Here is a 22,719-nt window from a genome sequence, read left to right on the forward strand (position 1 = left end):
AGGACCTTGCGGATGCGGTGCGGATGCGGATTGAACTTTTCTTATCCGCGCAGACCTCTACTCATATGGTAATTTAGAGTGCCTGACGCAAAGTAGAATACCAGTTAATATTCATCTGCAGTTGTTGGATGGCAAGTTACAGCTGTTCAAATATATTTCTGCACTGAAATCCCTTAAAAGCTTCATAGAACACAAAATAAATGGATTGTCTTTCACACAAAGACCGTAAAATAATATGAAATCCGTGAAAATCTTATAGGAAAAGTCACTCAAACGTAGCTCTTTTACTCAATTCTTGAAATCGGCATAATTTGTAATCCAGCCCTGGTCACACCTTCGCTAAAATTCTGTCCCCCCGACGAAACATCTCTTTTGCGCTGTCCTTTAGCAATTTACATTCAGCAGTAAGATGAACAGACATGTAGGATGTTTGTCCAGGAAGAAAGAAGGAGGAGCGTCTGGTGTTAACTTGTGAACTGTCCTACTAACTGTTAGCACAAAAACATCTAAGTGCTTCTCGGCGCAATGCACAGCATAAAGTACAGAATTCTTCCAAGGTATAAAATTTGCATGCTGGATTGCTTGCAACTACTTAGTCCGGATATCTGCAGCTTTTTTAAACGAAGGTGTTGAAACTGTCATACTGGAATTTTGAGCTCAGTTCCTGTGCTTGCAGAAAAATAATTATGAATTAAGGGTGGGTCCACCTGTTTTGCAAGTACATGAATTATTGTTATGTTTACCACCTAAACATGTTTCACGACAGTTGTGGCATCATCATCAGTGGTTTTTTTTAATTTTATTTTCCTTTTATTTTATGTTGGCTGTGTCCTAGGCTGCCAACCAAAACCTGTCACAGGTCTAAATTAGTACATCATGTCATTATAGTATTTGGCTATTCTTTAGCTGTGACAGGTCTGTTTTTATGTACCACGCGTGTTCTTGTGTAGTTGAGCCGAACATTTTCTCCTGTTAGTTTGTAAATATCTTGTTGTGGTGCTATGGCACAGCAGGTACTAGACCGATATATCTTTTCCAGCAGCAAGAAAAACATACTACTCATGGTTAAATAATGAGTGTTTGTAGCTACTTACGTAGTATTTCCATCAGTTTGTGGCCTGTTTCCTAATATGAAGATACGCAAGTCTCAAAACAATTCAAGGAAAGCTCAGACTGTTGCTAAATGCTTACTGAACGCATGAATCCTGCACTGGAATCCTAAGGGACTTCGTGACGTCACGCGGTCTACCTGTTAGTTGTTGCAGGCTTTATATCCCGTAGGCTGCGGCTTGGGTCGTGTCTATACACCACATCTGCAGCAATGTACAGCATGCACAGACATTTGCGCAAATATCTGCGTACATACATCGTTACGTGTGGATGGGCCTTACCAGAGACCACGTCGTAATAGCCGGCTAGCCCATTTGGCTTGGAAAGATCACATCATGACAAATTTGTAAATTGCTTACACTGCACAACGTGCCCTAGTGATCTAATCGCACCTGGACATATTATTAATATAATAATCCCTAATAAATAGGGAATTGATTAACTTTATATTAAAAGAAACCACTCGGTGAGTGTGTTATCTCTGCAGATCCGTTTGGGAAGTCTTTGGTGTCTGTTTGGTTATTGACAGAAAGTTTAACGAAGGAAAACTGAGTGTGTTAGGAGATGAATATTTTTGCAAAAAGTCGGAAAGGCATGTGAAGGAAACGTCGGGGTTGAGACACCGTTCAAATGGGTATGTGCGTTTTACTGACGTTCAATGAGTGTACATGGACCTCCTTTGTACATTGTAATTTAACATTCAAGAAGTCGACTGCTAAGCGTCATTACAAATTTCATCGCATTGTAGGCAGTATCGCTTATTTATTGCTACTGTAGTGTGACTATCCTTATAAGCTCTCTTCAAACTCTTATGCCCTATAACTGATTGCGTTTTTCTTTTGAGAGATCATAGAAATAGAGCCATTTTGGCTTTTTTGTGTGACATATTTGTTAAAAACTCATTTTCGGCGCGTCACTTGAGTATTCTTGTATATCTTGATTTGGTGATATCCCGAAATGTCTCGAGTAAATATTCCCCCCACGTGAATGTGGCATTTGATACATTTTGCCGTTGAATGTCAGCTGTGCTCTTTGCATATCTAATAAGAGGCAGCCGCCTGTAACATAGAAAGACCAAATTTGTTCACTGCCTGTCGTATATGGTCTTGATAAATTGTACGTTCGAATTAGAAACTAGGAATGGATCCGTATAATCATTCTCGGAAACCTGGCGACCCATAGATGTAAACCGGCTGTCAAAGACAAGGCAGGTTCATTGTAGTTACAGGTTTTCCGCCAGACTTGGTTACGTACACGAACTTTTTCCTATGTGAAATGCATGGCTGATTGTCATCACCAGTGTTTAACTACACAGTTTCAGACGTTACCTTTCGTAGCATGTTTGATGCAATTGCCCATTTTTACTCCATTGTTGAACACTGTTGTCGCTCTTTAATATCATTTCTTTGAAAATAATACAAAACTAAACTGAATTGCCGGAGGAGGGGGGGGGGATTTTTAGTTTGCTTCATCAAATGTTAAGATGGAATCATCGTTGAGTGAAATTATGACTTACATTCTAGATGAGCAGGCATCAGATCCCTGTGTGTCTGCCCAGATTTTAGTTGTACCCTTCAGTTACTTTTAGGTCAAACATAGCATGGTTCTGAAATGCCACTTGTAATTTTATCATGTCAGTGGGAGCGACTCTACATTGTGGAAATCGTAGATACTCATGTAGGACAATTTAATAGCTTTTTATTTGTTAGCAAAGATGACACTAGCAGGGAAAAAGCCAGCCTGTTGAAATTACCAATGTCACTTATTACCAAGATCCAGTTGCCAATTTCTTTCACTGTAATGAATCCTTACGTAAGAGTGGGCTTCAAAATCTTGTCAGAAAATACAGATACATCTGTGCTTTACAGCATCAACAGCATGACAGGAACACACAAGTGATCATAGGAACAAAACTGGAGAACATGATAAATTTAATAAATTAGTTGCAGTGGCTTTTCTCTGCAGCAGCTACGTGAGTATTTCTTTATAAAGAAATCAGAGTTGCTGTTTAGAAATGAATATTGGCATTGTGGCACACATCAGTAATTTTGTTTTAACAAATATGATGTTTTTCTGATTGTTACACATATCTTTGTTGTGGTTACAGTCATGTTCTTGTTCACAAGTTGTAGCACCTGTATTCCACAAGCCATATTCAGGTATCATGGGTTCCACTGTTACTTCCTGCTCCTCCACTCCATACCCCTTTCTCCTTTCGTTTCCTGTTTCTTTTATGAAAAGAGAGCATGAAAAACAGTTAGCAGTAAACCCCAACATGAGTCTGAATTTCTCTGATTTAACCATCATGGCCAGGTTCTCAGATGTCTGCAGTAAGAACTAATATATTGCCTAACACTTACTGGATTGCACACCCTGAATTTTAACACTAAGCTTGTTGGCAAAACACACACCTCTCTTTTAGCATCTGCCATCGAGGTGGATGAGAATTTTGGGTTAACAGAAGCTTTCGATACTGCTTCAACTTGTGCTCCCATTCTTTCTAATAAAAAAAGCTCTTTGCCAGATTGTCTTTATTTATCTTGTTTAATATGGGTCCCATGCTGAGAAGCAACAGTCCAGAATCGGTCAAGTGACAAATTTATAAGCTACTTGATTCTTTCATTTTTCCAACAGAGTACAGTTGGGCATCTGCTTTTCCTACAAGTAGTTTTATGCAATCATTCTATTTTTCTTTGCCCTTGTTGCAGTTTGTGCAGCTGTTACTGTTTTGGTGACTGCAAATTTTATGAGTGAACAATAATGGCTATTCACACCTGTTTGTTTACGTTGAAACTTGCTGCCTCTCTATGCACCAAATACCAATCATCTGCAGAACTTCCTGCATTTGGCTACAATTTTCTAGCCTTATATGATGACAGAAGTATCCACCTCATGTAGATTCCCATGTTATCCACTAGATCATCTGTTGTACTGTCATAATGGGCTAGATATACTTGTCCTGATGTGCATGACACATATTGCCCTGTATTTCTGAGCATAGTGAATATTTTCCTTAATGTAGGAGTGAATGTGTTCTCCATATAAGTATTGGTCTTTTTGCAGGACATTTGATTTCTTTCTTCTTAATTTTTCATCATGCGCAGTGCCAAAGTGATACAAATATATTTGGCAATCATTCATTGTTTAACTGTAGTGTTCATTTATATTTTTGGTGTAACAGGTGTAGTTCTATTTAATTGGAATTTTCTGAATTTCAGATGAGCGGTTGTGCCCCATCAGTATATAATAAATATGGAGAAATACACAGTAAGTGAAAAGTTAATGCAGGTGGCACATAATGAATAGTTTTGTTATTCTTTTGTAAGGGTATTGCTTCTTTCATTTGTTGCATGGCCTCATTTCTTGTTGCAATATTTATTTAATATTGGAGAGAGTAGAGTTCTAGATAAATCATTTGAAGAGGATCACATTTTCAGTGTCTAGAAGTAGAATGAAGTTTTCATTTTGCAGTGCAATGTGCGCTGATATGCAACTTCTTGGCAGATCAAAACTGCGTGGGCATAGCTAAACCATGTCTCCAATGTATCCTTTCTTCCAGGATTGCCAGGCCTACAGGTTTCACCGGAGAACTTCTGTGAAGTTTGGAAGGTAGGAGACATACTGGTGGAAGTAAAGCTAGGTTGGGTCGTGAGTTGTGCTTGGGTAGCTCAGTTGGTAGAGCACTTGCCGGCGAGAGGCAAAGGTCTCGAGTTCAAGTCTTGGTCTGGCATACAGTTTTGATCTGCTTGGAAGTAGTTGTTTATTTAATTTTGGCTTGCGATGAGCTAGTTTTGCTGAGAGTGCAGCTGATAGAAAGAAAATATCAGTGAAACCACTATAATTTAGACAATACCTGTAGGGCTAGATATTGTATACCAGAGAAGCTGTGTTCCGGTTTAAGTTGAAAATGAACACTTTTCGTACACTTTGATCAGTGTAGACCCTTGTATTGTTCCAAGATGACTGGTTTCAACTGTCTTAAGTTGCCATCATCTGATTTTATGAAACTTGTTATAAAATTACAATGTTACATTATATGAAGTCAGACATAAAAGGCACTCCCCATTATATATGTCTTGGTAAAAATTCTGTAGATAATAAAATACACACAGATGATAAAATGTATGCTGAGGGGCAAGACTGTGAGAATCATGTTCGCCACAAACATGCATGGATGACAGAGGATTTTATTGTCTGTGCGCAGTTTATCAACTGAATTTTTATCAAGACGTATGTGTAGGTGGGGAGTGCTCTTTGTTTTGGCTTCATGTAATATAACATGGCAATTTTATAACAAGTTCCTTAATATCAGATGATATCATAAGACTGTTGAAACCAGTCATATTGGAACAATAAAAGCATTTACACTGAGATCAGTGCATACAAAGTGTGTTCATTTTCAACCACATCAATCACCCTACAGCACACCCTGAATTAAGTGTTGAGAATTTTGAATACCAAGTTTCATGTGTTTCATTTTTGTCATCTATTGTTATCAATGAATAACTGAAGAATTAAAGGTTCTGTATTATTTTCTGAGTCAAATGATTGTCCATTTACTGTGAACCAGTCATTATTACTAGTGAAACTTTCACTTATCTGTGCATCTATAGGTGCATCTCTACTGGGCTTGTGATACTTTCATTACCAGTTGAGGGCACTATTGTTTTTTGTCATTACAAGTCTACAGGACAAAAGAGGACAACGAAATTAGTCATACTCAGAAAACACCACACTAATACTGTGTAACACTGTTATAGCCTCAGTTCTGCAAGAAAGGGCATCCACAAATTTCCGTAGGTACTGATACACCATATCTAGCTGAAGCTTTCAAATTGCAGGGATGTTGATTTCTACATTTCACATGTTGTTCCTAATAGTCCCATATGTTTTCTATGGTGTTAGGAACAGGTTATGTAGTGGGCAAATCAAGCTGTGGTAGGTTGCTTGAGTGTTCTTCAGGCCTGGACCATATGAATGAAGCCCTTTGAATGTGGCTGTTATCTTGGAAGATATGTGTGTCCACAGCTAGGCTGCATCATTTGAAGAGTGTCAACACTAAGATTAGTCGGGTCACATCATAAGCCTCCAGTCAGCTATTTTCAGATTTCTATGTTGTTCGCCCCATTGAAGACATGCAGCTTTATATGCTGCTGTGAGCAATGGCTTTTGTGATCTACCCAACTCCAAAAGTATATTGTATGCAGTTCATATTGTTCACATGGAAACTGATTGAGATGAACTTGAATACACTAATAGCAGTAAGTTCTGTTAGGTTTGAAATCAGTTGTCATTGATAGGGGAGGGGTAATGATCATAACATCCATGTTATATTCAATACAACTATGTATGTCCCTTGGGTCATTGTTAATGGCGAGCATCTTGGAGTGGTGTTCATTTGCTTGCTGGGTAGGGTTTGGCGAAACTGCGTTTCCTCAGTTGGGGCTGGTGAGTACCACTAGTCCTCTGTAAACTGTAAGCTCTGGGCATGCTTTAGCAACCACCATGTGGTACGACGTTGAAATATTGTGTGTCACAGGGAACAGTGATCTAAGCTTAACTGAATAGATCACAAAGATGATAAAAACATGTATGAAAAACTTTCAATCTCAAGGTGTGCTGCTCACTGATGTGACACATGGCTGTTGAGACAGAACAGTCATTATCAGGAAACTCTGGGGAACATGCCGTGCCTCGGTTGTAAAGGCTTCCCAAGCAAGCAGGCGCTCTGTCTGGACATGTTCGTATCTATAACTGCTCACTGGAACACCATTGCAAATCAACAAAACTAAAGCCCTCCCAATGCAATATGTGTACTGGCTGGGAGTATTCGCACGAGACTAATGGAGGTTAGTCCTCCTGATGCTGTGAATTTGTTTAGTAACTGGTGTCACAAATTTATAAATCAGAATGTGTTTGTAGTGATAAAGAGGAGGGAGAGGGGTTGTTTGAAAAGTATTCCCTTTTATGTTTATAAAGGTTTAGAAGGGCTTGCTGATACCATAAAATCTGTCAACCGATTGTGAAATGATTCCTCGTTGGATGAAACTAACAGGTCAAAACAAATGGAACTTCTAAGGCACTAGTTGTTGAGGTGCACAACAACTCGAGCAAGGATGCACTCCGGTGCCATGATATTATGGACATGGATGTCTTGGAACTGAAACAAGAATGGGGGTTAGTCAGTGTGGAACAAAGGTCAGGGAGGAATAATGGAGAGATTGGAAGACTGCCACCTTTATTTGAGACCTTCAGTTCTCCAACACCACCTGAACACATAATGGTAGGATTCCTCTGACTTGGGTTAGACCTTACATGCCTAACACTATTTAGTGTTACAAATGCCAATGATTTGGCTACACAGTGTGAAGTTGAGGAGGTGAAGCAACTTGCAGAAAATGTGGAAAGGCAGTACATGAATCTGGCACTTACTGCCTATGTGCATCAATATGCATCACCTGTGAGTCACTCCATCTGGAGTCGAGACTGCCCAGTTTTTGCTGAGAAACGTTAAAATTCAGGGAATAAAAATGACAAAGCGGATCCCGATGCTGAAGCCTTAAGTGAATATAAGGCGACAAAACCCCTGTCTTTGCCACATCCTATGCTTCCTTTGTGAAGAAACCAGGTGCGAAGGTAGACGCGTTGATGTAAACGACATCCTGAAACAATACCTACCAGCAGAACCTGTACCTAAGGCAGCCAACGCACATTTCACGTAAGGACCATGAAGATAAATTAGGGCTCGTGTAGAGGCATATACATAGTCATTTTTTTCCTTGCGAGTGGAGCAGGAAATAAAATGACTGTTGGTGGTACAGAGTACAATCCGCCATGCACGGTACTGGGGCTTGCGGAGTATGCGTGTACTTTATTTACGTGATTAAAAGACGAATATTGTTTACGTCCGATAGAGTACATAGGGGACATCATTCATTAACAGATGTTTTAGATAGTGAGGTCACATGCAGACGTATTTTGAAGGATTCTTAAGGGCAGGGCTGGACTGACGATAATCACGTTCGAACAGGTTCAAGATTTCCCGATAGGCCGGAGCGCGCAATACAGTATCAACGTTGCTCGAACAATCTCGTGACATTTGACTCGCGTAGCGCCAGTGCAAGGGATACGCGAGAAACCATGAACTACATAGTCACTACGGCAACGTATTGCTTAACGTAAAATTTGACAATTTTGCGAAACACCTAGCTCTAAATTCTACCATCATACAAGCTGTTGTATTTGAACAGGTTTGCAGTCAGTCTCATACATGTCCCATGGATACCGCGTACAAACATTAACACTGCTTTTTAAGTAAAGGAAACATTTCAGAGGGGAAATGTTGTCCTTCAAAAAACATTGAGTCTGAATCCGGACATGTATATTATTTGATTATGAGAGATCGTAATGATGTACTAAGTGGGTTGAAAACGAGAAATTAGGTCGTCGTTCACGTACTAGAATACTGGATAAAAACATAACCAGATTTTAATCAGCTTTAGATCGTGGTGATGACATTCAAATGAAACAAGAAGGAAAATTAACCCAGAATGAAATGTCTAACAAATGAAATCATTCATATTAAAATGATTGTAATTGTTAAAAGAATAAATTACAGCGTTCATGGAGATAGTACCAACAGACGTCAGTAGATCACGGGACGAGCGAAAATTCGAGAATCGGACAGAATCGTGATTGCGGTGTTTTATTTATGTATTAGTTGCACATGTTACAGATGACTTGCACAGTAGAAGATATTGTAGTCCGTGTTTCATCGTCATTCAAGCATGGCACTTCGGAAAGGTTGGATGAGGAACAGTGATACGAACTTCGCTGAGAACTAGACGAGTACGGCGAGGGGATTAATGAGCGGTCAACAAATTAACCTCATGTTGCCAACTATGGGAATGTGTACCGTGTACTGACATTTTAGCAACATCTGCTATGTGTAAACTGCAGTTTACCTGAATCCATTTGTCGTTGGAATTGAAGTGACTTAAAGTTGTGCTAATACTCAACAATAGTATTCACTTCTGCTGGAGACGGTAAAAGTCTAGCTAGGGGCCAGTGGCGTACTTGTTAGTTTCGTGCTACAGTGTTGTTGGTGCTCACCGTGACATATGCCGGGAACAAAATAGGGTGTGGCAGCTGTTGTACACAGCCAGTGAGAGAGCGGCGGGCGGACTATTTGTATGGCAGCAGGCGACACAGTAACGTTCTTAACTCAGTGTAGAAACAAATCCGACATGTATTCGGATAGAAACAGCTGTTTTTTCAGGTCCCACGGTAACAACCACCTCAGAAATTGCAACATATTCGGAAGTAACAGCCAAATATTTGTGGAAACGAAGAAATTTTTCACAGCTGTGCTGTTATTGTTATTATTTTATTATTATTATTAAAAATAGTGACACCACAGGCGACAGGGTTAGTAAGCAAAAATGTAGAAAAGAAAACGTTCCGCAAATTACTGCAAGCCATTTTCTTTGTTTTATTTCTCATTGTTTTATGAAAACCTAACCCGCCAGGATAGCCGAGAGCGCTGACGCTCCTGGACTCGGATAGGCGCGCCCGCCCCGGATCGAATACGCCCGGCGGATTGACGACGACGGGCCGGTGTGCCGTTCTGCCTGGATGTGGTTCTTAGGCAGTTTTCCACAACCCCCTAGGTGAATACCAGGCTGGTCCCCACGTTCCGCCTCAGTTACACGACTCGCAGACATTTGTAACACATTTGCACTAATCCATGGCTTACATTAGACACAGACAGCTGGGTTACACTAATTCCATCCCGGGGGGTACGGGGTGGCGGCAGGAAGGGCATCCGGCCACCCCTTACACTTACCATGCCATGTCCGATTAACCATGGCCGGCCCTGCGTAACTGCGGGACAAGGCTCAGAGAAAGAAAGAAAGAAAGAAAGATAGTTTTATGAAAATCTAGGCAACCAATAAACTGCATAAATTTGGAATAGGTATAATAACTTTTTAGGCAGATACTCTGTGTATTAATAAAACAGTTCGTAATTTTCATTAGTCAGAGTATGTCAAAAATACTTTTTTCTCAGGAAGCCTCTTGAAAAAAAAAAAAAAAAAAAAAAGGGGGGTGGGGGTCGCCTTATACCAATGGTCTCTTATATTTGGATAAATATGGAAATGTAGAAAGCAAACAGCATGAAGAAATAGCAGCACAGACAGCCACAACACAATATACAGGCAAAACATTAACAGTGAGCCTAGAGGAGACACGAAAAAAAACCGCTCTCAACTTCCCCTGTCGCCATCAACCCCAAAGGGAAAAGGAGTGGGGAAAGTATCATGCTGTTGGGGTCAAAAGCTGTCCCAAGTGCCATACTGACATCTGATTAATGAGGAGGACATCATGATGTTAGATGCCTCGTCACCAGACACAGGCAACCCCTCCATTCCCCCTCAGTCTACCTGTCCATCACCATCGCAGCAAAAAATGGGGGTAATTAAATCCATGACAGTAAGATGACTCCCATTTGGAAGAACTGAGATTTCTCATGTAGGACAGACCTTTCTGCGTACGCCTTCAAGAGACTCATTTTAAAAATACTGACTCATCTATACGTGGAGGCTATGACCTCCACAGGAAAGATGGGGTAGGAGAGTTCTTAAAGGACACATTCCACTCCTCACTTGTGCCGATAACCACAATACTATAAGCAGTGGCTGTCAGGCTGAAGGTCCATGATACTATCACAGTGTGCTGTGTGTACCTGCTGCCAAATGGTGAGATCCTCAAAAAGTGTTTTGCTGAAATGTGCTGTTCCTTTCTCCTTCTAGTAGATTTTAATGCTCTCAGTGCACTATGCGGATACAACACCACTTCCCCAGGAGTTGAGTACTTGAGTATCTCACACAAACTGAAAACAATGTATTGATGAACATGGGTCACATCACTCGGTTCAGCACCACCACAGGTTTGTCTACTGCCATTGACCTCTCATGCTCACATTTCCTTGCAAACACTGCTCAGTGGGAAATGGATGACGACCTTCGTGGTAGCTACCACTGTTTCATTTGGATCTACCTGACATATGGAGCAGATCTTGAAAGGAGCCACCCACCCACCCAGGCGGCTCACAACTCTTTTGAGAGTATGTGCTTGGATACCATTGGGCTGCAACCTTTGCAGCATTACTTCTTTCCCATGCTGCAAGTTTATACTTCCTCTATCCCTTTCCTCCTCTTCCTTTCCATCAGATGGTTTTCTTGATGCAGATCTACATGGACCTGGTTTATGATTGGGATGTGGGTTTCCTCATCAGACGTTTTCTATAACTTCTCTTTAAACACACACATGGTCCCATAGTTGGGTTTGACCTGCCAGAAGTGTGGATTGTGCAGGGAAGGTTGCCAGTGCAGTATGTGCTTCACCTTTGTGCTCTTCTATTCCCTTTAATAAGGTAATATACCAAAATCTCAGCATTGAAGCCATCCCATTTGGGGGGGGGGGGGGGGGGATGATCATCAAATACCTGCATGGTGGTAGCCCCCTGACCATGCAAGGATTGCACTGTTGGTGCCTGAGCTGAAAACTCCCCATGGTTGCTTAGGAGTATGTGCCCATCATTACTGGAGCATGGGGACTCCGAGCAACAGATTACTGGCCAGATAGTTGTTGCTGAGGCTGGGTGACACTCATGGGGAGAGCCTCAGTTCAGAGTGGGTGGCATTATGGCGGATGAGCGACAAATGAAGCAGATGAAGTTACCTCCCACTCGTCGCCACATGGTCCCAGCAGTCTTTATGAAAGGGCAGTCCTCTTTTAATCCAGAGCAATATTACCCTAAAATGTTCCCTTCTCTTCCCTGGCTGTGCCTTGGAAGGAATGTAGGGCTAAGCAACAAGCAGAAAAATATTCCCCTCCCCCAATGATGAGTTTGTGCAAGGGCTGATAAGAATTCCTTCTTGGCCACATAGTCTTTATTCTTTGTAGGAACTATGGAGGAAAAGTTTGAGCAAGGTTCAGCCATCTCCAAAATGAACAGTGGGTCATGTTTGATTGAAACAGCATCCTCTGCCGAGTCACAGGCACTGCTCACTTGTAACAAGGTGGGGGACATATCAGTGACTGTCACTCCGCATGACAGTCAAATTTGGTTCAGGGCATCAGTTTACACTGAGGCCTGCTCTTACAGTCTGATGAGCTACACGCCAACTTGGGGTGACGGGATGTACACTTTGTCAGTCATGTACAAGGTGTGATAAAGTTGTTCTTGATTGAAAATGTCAGTTTACGAGCCTAATTCTCATCATTTGTGGGAGGTGTTACTGTTTTGTTTCAGTATGAAGAAAACAGCTGCCGAGTCTCATCGAATGCTCTCAAGTACATATGGTAAGGATGCTGTTAGTGGTGGAAGAGAGCGAGTTTTTGAAGATGCAGTATTGAGACATTGCTGAGTGAAGACTTGCTTCAAACTCAAGAAGAATTGGCACGATTAGTGGGAGTGACACAACAAGCCATTTCAAAACGTCTCAAGGCTATGGGCATGATTCAGAAAGAAGGAACTTTGGCTCCGTGCGAGCTGAAACTAAGACATTGAACGGCATTTGTGTGTTAGTGAACAGTTGCTTCAGAGGCAAAAATGGAAGGGATTTCTGCATCACACGCATTGTCACTGGGAACAAAAAATGGGTTCATTATGATAACCCTAAACACAAAAAATTATGAGGATATCCCAGCCATGCTTCCATGTCGATGGCCAAGCCGAATAGTCACGGCTCCAAGATCTTGCTCTGCATTTGGTGGGACCAGCTCAGCATCTGTACTAGGAGGTGTTAAAACCAAGTGAAACAATCACAGGTGCTAGTTATCGAATGAAATTAATGCATTTGAGCAGAGCATTAAAAGACAGATGGCCACAATACAGCGAGAGGCCCGATGACGCAGTGATTTTGCATCACCACAACACTCGACCTCACGTTGCAAAAGAGGTCAAAACGTACTTGGAAACATTGAAATGGGAAGTCCTACCCCATCTGCCGTATTCTCCAGACATTGCTTCCTCTGATTATCACCTGTTTAGATCAGTGGCACATGGCCTGGCTGACAAACACTTCTGATCTCATGAAGAAGTCACAGATTGGCTCGATTCAAAAGATGAACAATTTTTTCGATGCAGGGTTCGTACACTGCCCGAAAGATGGGAGAAAGTAGTGGCCAGTGATGGCAAATACTTTGAATGATACATGTGTAACCAATTTGTTTCATTAAAGCCTCAAATGTTGGGGAAAAACGTTAGAAGCAAAGTTGTACACCTTGTACATAGGGGTTAAAAGGACATTAGGGTTAAGTGTCTTCATCTTGGCCTTTGAGGGCAATTAATTGTCTGAAAAGTACAAGGTTATGCTATACCGATGTGATGTGAAACCACATGATCCCCCTTCCATGCGGTGCTTCAAGTGTTTGAAATTTGGCCATGTGTCTTTGTGTTGCCACCCTAGCCCCATCTGTAGAGATTGTGGATGAGTACTGCATGCATATGCTCCTTGTGCCATCTGTATTACCTGTGGAAACCACCATTCTCCCGGCTCACCAGATTACACTGTTTTCCAGAGAGAGAAGAAGAAGATACAAGACTCTGGACAGACCCACTTGCCAAGGAGGCAAGAGGAAGTATGAGCAGTTGCACCCAGCATGTACAACAATGTCATATGCTACAGCTACAACAATGTCGCCCCCTTTGGTGTTGGTACTCCCACCTGTTACACCTCCTACAGTGGGCCCTCAGGGCCACTTAACTATGCGTGCCGCCGCCTCATAGTTGGGGGCTTTCCCTCTTGTTGCTTCTCCCACATCTGCTTTGGGATCAATGGCTTCCCACCCTCCAGGGACATTGGTCTCCACCTCCAAGCCAGAGATGAAATACCTCCCTCCAGCTTCTCTTGTCAGGAAGGGGTCCCCTGAGATACTTCCTTCTAAGCTTTCTCCGAGTCTACAACTAAACAGCCAGTGACTGAAGGAGCCACCATCTTCTGGTCACAGGACTTCACACGATCATAATCTTTACCTGAAATTGATTCAGAGAAGCTCTCGTCGTCATTTAAATCTTCTAAGGGGAGGAAAGGCAAGAAAAAGTCCTTCGAAGGAGGAGGACATTCCGGAGGCCCCCGCGCCACCAGATTCCGCCTGTTCCACTCCTGTGCCCAGGGTGGAGAGTCTGGCAGCCCCTGAGACACTGGTTCACACCGCGCAACAGAACCCAGAACCTATGTAAATTGATGCCATAACTACTGAACCAGTGGCAGCAGGTGACGCTAAGGCCTAATCTGCATTTGTGGTCCCTTTGTGGCCTCACAGTACACCAAGAACATTATTTTCTGGTAGAATTTCAGCTGTTTTTTTTTCCACCACCTGATCAAGCTACAACATCTTTTAAACACTTCCCTGCCTTCTGCATTCCCCTTCAGAAGACTTGGTTGCCAGCAACACGGACCCCGACCCTTTATGAATGCTGGGGATATTATAAGAACATACTACCTATGACAGGATGTCAGACAGAGTTCACACATTTTTTCTGGACACACTATATAATGAACTTGTGCCTCTTAATACAACTTTGGAGGTTGTGGCTGTCTAGGTAAGGGCATTTCAAGATACTGTCATTTGCAATGTTTACCTCCCTCACGGTGGTGAAGTGTCTCTGAACATATTGTTTGCATTGGTGTATCAGCTCTCCCCACTCTTCCTCTTGGGTGATTTCAATAGAGATAATACTTTGTTGGGTAAAACCATGATAGCTGGCTGCAGTAAAGATCTCAAAAACTTGGTGGCACAACTTGGTCTTTGCCTCTTGAATACTGGTACACACTTCAGTTGGCACATGGAACTTTCTCGGCCATTGACCTTTCCATTTGCAGCCCTTGTCTTCTCTCGTCCGTCAACTAGAGAGTACACGATGACCTGTGTGGTAATCACCACGTCCCGATCTTCCTGTCCCTCCCTCAGCGTCACTTCCCTGGATGCCTGCCAAGGCAGCCTCTCAGCAGTGCTGACGGGTGTTCTTTTGCCTCTGCTATTGCCCTTGGCTCCTTGCCCTGTGGAGGTGTCAGTGAGGCAGTCCGGAGTACACTTACAACCATCCCTTTAGCAGCTGATTTAGTGATCCCCTGTTCCTCGGGTCCCTCCTGACGGAAGACGTTACCCTGGTGGTCTTCAGAAATCACAGATCGCAGGCAGGCTCTCCAATGCCATAAGCAGTGCCCAACGACGGAGCAGCTCATTGCCCTTAAGTGGCTCTGTGCTCTGGTCTGCCATGCAGTAAAACAATGGAAGTGAGAATGCTGGGAATTGTATGTTTCAACCATTGGCCCACATACCTCTCCTTCATAGGTTTGGGCTAAGGTCAGACGTCTCTATGGGTACCAGACACCTGCAGGTGTACCTGATATTATCTGGAATGGCACTGTCTGCACTGACCCAGACACCGTTGCCGAACATTTTGCTCTGCATTATGCTCGAGCCTAAGCATCTGAGAATTATCACCAGCCTTTTCATGTTCTAAAGCAGTGGGTGGAGCAGAAGCCACTATCTTGTACTGCACACCACCCGGAATTCGTCAGTGTCCTAGTCCGCTGCCCTGATACAGTCCCAGTGCTGGACTGCATCCACAATCAAATGATAAAGCACCTATCGGTGGACTGTCAGCGTTATATCCTTGCAACTTTCCATCGCAATGACAAGAAGGCATCATTGTCCCAGCGCTGAAATTGGGTAAGCACCCTCTGGAGGAGGACAGTTATTGCCCAGTCAGTCTCACGTACGTTCTTTGTAAGTTGCTTGAATGCATGTTGAGCCAGCAGCTGCGTTGGCTCCTTGAGTCTAGGGGTCTTCTGGCTCTGTCCCTGGGTTGTTTTCACTAAGGTCATTCCACTAGTGATATCTGCTTTATCTGGAGTCTGCCATTCAAACAGCTTTTGCCCGATTTCAGCACCTTATAGCTGTCTTCTTCAATCTGCAAAAGGCTTGTGACACCATGCTGCGACACCACATCCTTGCAGCCTTAGGTGAGTGCGGTCTCTGGGATCTGCTCCTAATTTTTATAAAAACTTCCTGTCACCCTGTATGTTCCGGGTTTTGAGTTGGTGCATCCCACAGTACCCTCCATATCCAAGAGAATTGGGTCCCACAGGACTTTGTACTGAGTGTTCCTCTGTTTCTCATAGCCATCAATTGTCCAGCAGCACCTGTGAGGTCCCCAGTATCACCCTCCTTATATGCTGACGACTTTTGCCTCTGCTATACCTCCTCTTGTGTGTCTTCATCTACATATATACTCTGCTAGCCACCAAGCGGTATGTGGCGGAGGGCACAATTTGCGCCAAAGTCATATCCCCCCCTGTTCCACTCGCGGATCACGCGAGGGAAAAACGACTCTCTGAATGCCTCACTATGAGCTATAATTTCCCTTGTCTTTGAATGGTGATCATTGCGCAATTTGAAAGTTGGTGATAATAATATATGCTCTACACCCTCGACGAAGGTCGGATTTTGGAATTTAGTGAGCAGCCCCTTCCGTTTAGCACGTCGTCTGTCTGCAAGTGTCTCCCACTTCAAACTTTCTATGAGATTTGTATTGCTCTCGTGATAGCTAAATGTACCAGTCACGAATCTTGCCACTCTTTTTTGGATCTCCTCAATCTCTTGAATGAGACCCAACTGGTAAGGGTCCCATACAGATGAACAATACTCTAATAAAGGACGAACTAATGTATTGTAAGCAATTTCCTTTGTTGAAGGACTGCATCGCTTCAGGATTCTACCAATAAACTGCAATCTAGAGTTCACCTTGCCAATTACTTGTGTAACCTGATCATTCCATTTCAGATCATTTCTAATAGTCACACCCAGATACTTGACGGATGTTACCGCTTCCAAAGACTTGGCATTTACTTTGTACTTGTACATTAATGGGGAATTTTGTCTTGTTATACGCAGTAGGTTACACTTACTAATATTGAGAGATAACTGCCAGTCATTACACCACGCATTTATTTTCTGCAGATCCTCATTGATTTGTTCACAACTTTCATGTGATACTACTTTCCTGTAGACTACAGCGTCATCACCAAACAGTCTAATGCTGCTATCAATACAATCAACAAGATCGTTTATGTAAATCATTAAAAGCAGTGGACCTATTACATTGCCCTGGGACACACCTGAAGTCACGCTTGTTTCTGTTGAAGTCACCCCATTCAGGATGACATACTGATCTCTGTCTGTTAGAAAACTTTCTATCCAACCACATATGTCATCTGATATACCCTAAGCACACACTTTTTGGAGCAAGCCACAGTGCAGAACTGAGTTTGAACGCCTTTCGAAAGTCAAGAAATATGGCATCAACCTGGGAGCCGGTATCTAGAACCTGTTGTATATCGTGCACAAAGAGGGCCAGCTGTGTCTTGTATGACTGCTGTTTCGTAAAACCGTGCTGGTTTCTGCAGATGAGCTTCTCAGAGTCCAGAAAGGTCATTATGTTTGAACACAAAATATGTTCCATGATTCTACAACAAATCGATGTCAGTGAAATTGGCCGGTAATTATGTGCATCCAATTTTCTACCCTTTTTATAGATAGCTATGACCTGGGCCTTCTTCCAGTCCCATGGAGCTTTCCGCTGTTCCAATGATCTCTGATAGATGATGGATAAGAATGGTGCTATATTTGTAGCATAGTCAACATATAATCTTACGTGGATACCGTCTGGGCCAGATGCCTTCCTGGCGGCTAAGGATCTTAACTGTTTTACAATCCCAGATACACTACACTATGTCAGCCATCCTTGCGATTGATGTTGATTCCCCTTGTCACTAGCTTAAGTGAAAGTTCTGTCTGCACCTTAATACATTTTCTGCCTGAGTAACACCAGCTGGGGTGCACATTTCACTACCCTTCTGCAGCTTTGCAAAGTCCTGATACAATCCCATCTTGATTATGGGACTCTGGCGTATGGTTTGGCATCACCCTCAGCATTGCAGATACTAGATCCAATACACCACTGTGGGGTTCAACTTGCGAAGGGACCCTTTCAGACTGGCCCTGTGAATAGCATACTTGTTGAGGCTGCGGTCGCCCCATTGCAGATCCTGTGCCAACAAAAGCTTGTCAGTTATGCTACACATGTTCGCAGCTCCCCTAAGCATGCAAACTACTGTCTCCTCTTTCCAAACAAGGAACTCCATCTCATACAATGGCAGCCCGGATCAGGGATTATGACAGCAATTCACTTCCTGTCCTTCCTCTCTGAATTCCACCTGTTTCCTCCACCACGTCTCATCTAGGCCCACTCTCATACACCTCTGTAGTGCATCCCTCAGTCACAGCTTTGTCTTGACCTATCACAAAGTCCAAAACACTCACTTCATCCCAAGGCCCTTTGCCGCCAATTTTTCTACATCCTTGGTGCATTACAGAGTTCAAAAAGTAGTCTATACTGATGGTTTGATGATTGCTAGTTGCATAGGCTTTGTGTATACTCCTGCGGGACATACTGAACTGAGCTCCTTGCCGAATGGCTTTTGTGTGTTCATTGTGGAGCTGGTAGCCATCTCTTGTGCTCTTGAGTGTACCCGTTCCTGCATTGGTGAGTCCTTTCACAACTTCAGTGACTTCTTGAGCTGCTGACAAGCTCTTGACCAGTGTTACTCTCACCATACTTGGATCGTGGCTATACAGGATTCCCTGTATGCCCCTTGAACAATGTGGATGCTCAGTGACCTCCTTCTGGACTCTGGGCCACATTAGGATTCCAGGGAATGAACTTGCTGATAGACTAGCCAAACTGGCTACCAATAAATCTAATCTTGAGTTAGTTATTCTGGTAACAGACCTCCGATTGGTATCAAGTTTTAGGGATCTGGAAAATGGAATGGCTCTTCAACAAACAAACTGTTGGTGATAAAGGAGACAACAAATCTGTGGAGGTCTTCCATGCAGGCCTCTCACAAGGACTCTACTGTCCTTTTCCAGCCCTGCATTGGCCATACTTGGCTGACTCATGGTCATCTCCTCTGTTGTGTGGACCCAACCCACTGTCGTGGTTTCTGTTTGACGGTGGTCCACATTTTGCTGGACTGTTCCAACCTAGCCACACTGCGGTGGAATCTTAGTCTCTCTGACTCGCTACCCGTGGTATTAGGAGACGAAGTCTCAGTGGCTGACTTAGTTTTACATTTTGTGAGGGGATGTTTACCACTCTCTTAAAAGGGGGGGGGGGAGGGGGCACTTAACCTTTTATTGCCCCATTGATGGGTCGGTGGAACACTCTATTGCCTCCTCTGCCCTGACTGGGCTGTGACTGTCAGGGTTTGGTGGTTGACCCCAGCCCTCACTGTACCTGCTCTTTTACTCTTCCTCCCACACTCTCGCATGGTCTGTTCAGCTGATTCATATTATATCTACGAGGGTCACTCCAAAAGAAATGCACACAATTTTTGTAAAAATACAGTTTTCATTCTGCATGTGTGAAAGTTTTACAGTGAGTAGACACATCCTTCCCGCTTGTTTTCAAACTTAGTTCAACCTGTTCCCGTGAGTGGTGCCGTCACAGCATGTCTTCAAGATGGCTGCTACACTTGACATTCGTCAGAAGCAACGTGCTGTCATAGAATTCCTGTGCTGTGAAAACGAGAGAGTGGGAAACATCCACAAGAGGTTGAAAAAGGTGTATGGAGATGCTGCTGTCGATCCTCTTTGTGGACGATTCTGCGATCTACTACAGCTCTCAATGGACCAGACTTCTTGAATGACATCTTCAATGATGTCTCAATCACCTCCTCTCGTGGAGCATCGAAATTGGTTTCTGCTTTTCTCCCAGTAAGACCATTTGTGTCAATTTTTGGCATCGTACAGTGTTTCTTCTGCCTTCCCTGCATCTAGGCCCTGTCGACCTTCCGTTCACGGACGTCGCTAGATTCTTGGGTCTTATGTTTGACAGAAATCTGTGCTGGTCCTCCCATGTTTAATATCTTTTGGCTCGCTGTCTGCGATCCGTCAACACCCTCAGTGTTCTGAATGGTACCTCCTGGGGAGCGGACCGAATGGTCCTTCTCCGCCTCTATCGCGTCTTAGTGTGCTCGAAATTGGACTGTGGAAGCACAGTTTACTCCTCTGCTCAGCTGTCTATTCTTCGGCGTCTCGACTCTGTCCATCACCGTGGATTGCGTATAGCATCTAGAGCTTTTTATGGCAGCCCTGTGGAAAGTCTTTATGCTGAGACTGCCAACCCTCCACTGTCCAATCGCCGGATGTCCTTCCGAGTTGTTATGCTAGCCATCTGTCTTCCATGCCTGCTAATCCGGCCCGTGACCTTTTTTTCGACGCCTCCTTGGATTTAGGGTACGCAGGCAGCCCTTCCTCTACTCCCACTGGGAGTCCGCTTCTGTCAACTGCTACATTCTCTTTCCTTCCACTTTCCTAAAACTTTCTTGACAACTAGGGTTCAGTACCAACTTGGCTCTGCCCCCGGACCTGCCTGCTCCGTGACCTTTGTTAGCTTCCCAAGAACAGTTCCCCTTCTCTCATTTATGGTCGGGCATTTCCTGCTCTATGCGCACAAATGAAGGATGCCACATTAATTTATACTGACAGCTCAAAAACATCATTTGGTGTTGGGAGTGCCTATATTGTTGGTAACACCCCTAATCAATTTCGGCTTCCCGACCAGTGTTTGGTTTTTACTGCGGAGCTTTACGCGGTTCTGCAGGCTGTCCAATACATCCGTCGGCATCAGCGGATACGGTATATTATATGCTCAGATTCGCTCAGCTCTCTCCTCAGTCTCCAAGCTCTTTCCCCTGTCCACCCTCTGGTCCATCAGATTCAGGACTGCCTCCAATTGCTCCACTTGGGGGCGTCTCAGTGGCATTCCTCTGGATCCCAGGGTACGTTGGTATCTGCATCTCTCTTCAGCCTGCTGTTTGCATGGTTCCCTTCGCCAATGTACAGTGTTTTTTATGATGTAGTGTTGCTCTTTTATGGCATGCACATTGGTGTACACTTCTTGATAATAAATTGTGGGACATGAAAGCTCTTCCATGTGCTTGGGCCTCTTCCTCCTGAACTCGTCATCGAGAGGAGGTAATTTTAACTAGACTCCTTATAGAGCACTGTCTTTTTAGCTATCGACATATTTTAAGTGGTGATCCTCCCATGCTTTGTTCCCACTGCTCTCAGCTGTGAAAGGTGAGACACCTTTTACTTGAGTGCCCCTATTTTACTCTGCTATGTGCCCATCTACAGCTGTTGCCTGAGATATCTTCCATTTTAGCAGATGACACACGCTCAGTCAATAGCGTCTTCAAGTTTATTAGTGTCAGTGAGATGACGTCGGTCATTTGAAGCTCTTTTTGGGGAAAACAATCCCCCTTTGTTTAGTGGTTTTCTACGCTTTCTTTCTGTTTTTTAGTTTCCCCACTTTTTGAGTTCGCTCCCATTGCTGCTGATTTCCAGTTTGATTTTTTTTTACCTTTCCTTAAGCCACAGACTGGGCGCTAATGGCCATAGCAGTTTTGCACCCTAGACCATAGCAGTTTTGTGCCCTAAAACCATAACAAACAAACAGATTGGGGCAGATTGTATTATGTTTAAGAAGCTTGCTTGCAAAGTCAATTTAACACTTCATTTTAATTCCTGTTCCATTATTGATTGTTTGCACAACATTACAATATACTTAATTATATGTAATCAGTTAAGAATATCAAACTCTCTACTTTCCCCTACTGTTTCAAAATCTACTGAATACAAAGTAGTAATTATGAATGCTCTCTGGCTTTTCTCTTGCTATAAGTATTTTTGTTATACTCTGCTAGACTGTTTACAGTGTTTTCATAATATAGTGAGAAGGATGGGAGAATTGTGTCATAGAATTTCTTGTTTATATGATTTTCTTTCACTTTCTCTGTCACCCTTAGGAAGGAGACTGTGACGTAAGACTGCCTAAGTACCTTGTAATTGTGCTTTGGTAAGAAAAGCCTTCATTCTGCAGTTAAGGGTTCACTGAAATAAAATTGAGTGCAAGAGGACTGACTTGTTTTACTTCACAGTATAGTCTTACATGCATCACAGGAGTATGGGCATGAAGTTTTAAAGAGAATAAAACGGGGTTGTGGGAGAGTGAATCTATACATTGACTCATGTGGATTGCATGTTTAATTCTGTTGGCAGTACCTAAGAAGACAGATTTTGATTCAGTTCTCAGGCAGTACCTAATCCGTAGTAGACAGACTTTGATTCAGTTCTCAATATGACACATTTATCATAATGTAGCAACATAAAGAAGCCAAAATAATTGAAAAATTGTCTCTAGGGAGACAAAATGTGTACTATAATCTGTTGTTTGTGAAGATTAGAATATTTTAGGAAGAGTAAATAAATTATTCTGTGCAAACAGATGGTTCAGCACAGAGTGAAGCAAATATGGAATTTTTGAGACCACTCTCTATATGATGAAAACAGGGAATACATTTGTTTAGGTAATATGTTTTAGTGATAAACATTGCAAGATCACAGGTTAGTTTAAACGACAGATAAGCCATTGCAAATGTGAAATGCTGGTACATTAATAACCATTGTAAT

General features: G+C 43.0%; 1 protein-coding gene across 2 annotated transcripts in view; it reads left to right on the forward strand.

Moving 5' to 3' along the window:
• Nucleotides 1-1,607: 1,607 nt before the first annotated feature.
• The window catches only part of LOC126184918 (kinesin-like protein KIF3B), a 157,791-nt gene continuing 136,679 nt past the window's right edge, over nucleotides 1,608-22,719 (forward strand). The window contains exons 1-2 of one of the 2 annotated variants that reach the window (XM_049927584.1): nucleotides 1,608-1,744; nucleotides 4,329-4,377. In XM_049927584.1, the coding sequence (XP_049783541.1) occupies nucleotides 4,363-4,377 (15 nt within the window). In that variant the 5' untranslated portion in view covers nucleotides 1,608-1,744; nucleotides 4,329-4,362. The remainder of the gene's footprint in view (nucleotides 1,745-4,328; nucleotides 4,378-22,719) is intronic. The other variant, XM_049927585.1, reaches the window with a different exon arrangement.

The sequence above is a fragment of the Schistocerca cancellata genome, chromosome 4 (assembly GCF_023864275.1).
Source record: "Schistocerca cancellata isolate TAMUIC-IGC-003103 chromosome 4, iqSchCanc2.1, whole genome shotgun sequence".
NCBI lineage: Eukaryota > Metazoa > Arthropoda > Insecta > Orthoptera > Acrididae > Schistocerca > Schistocerca cancellata.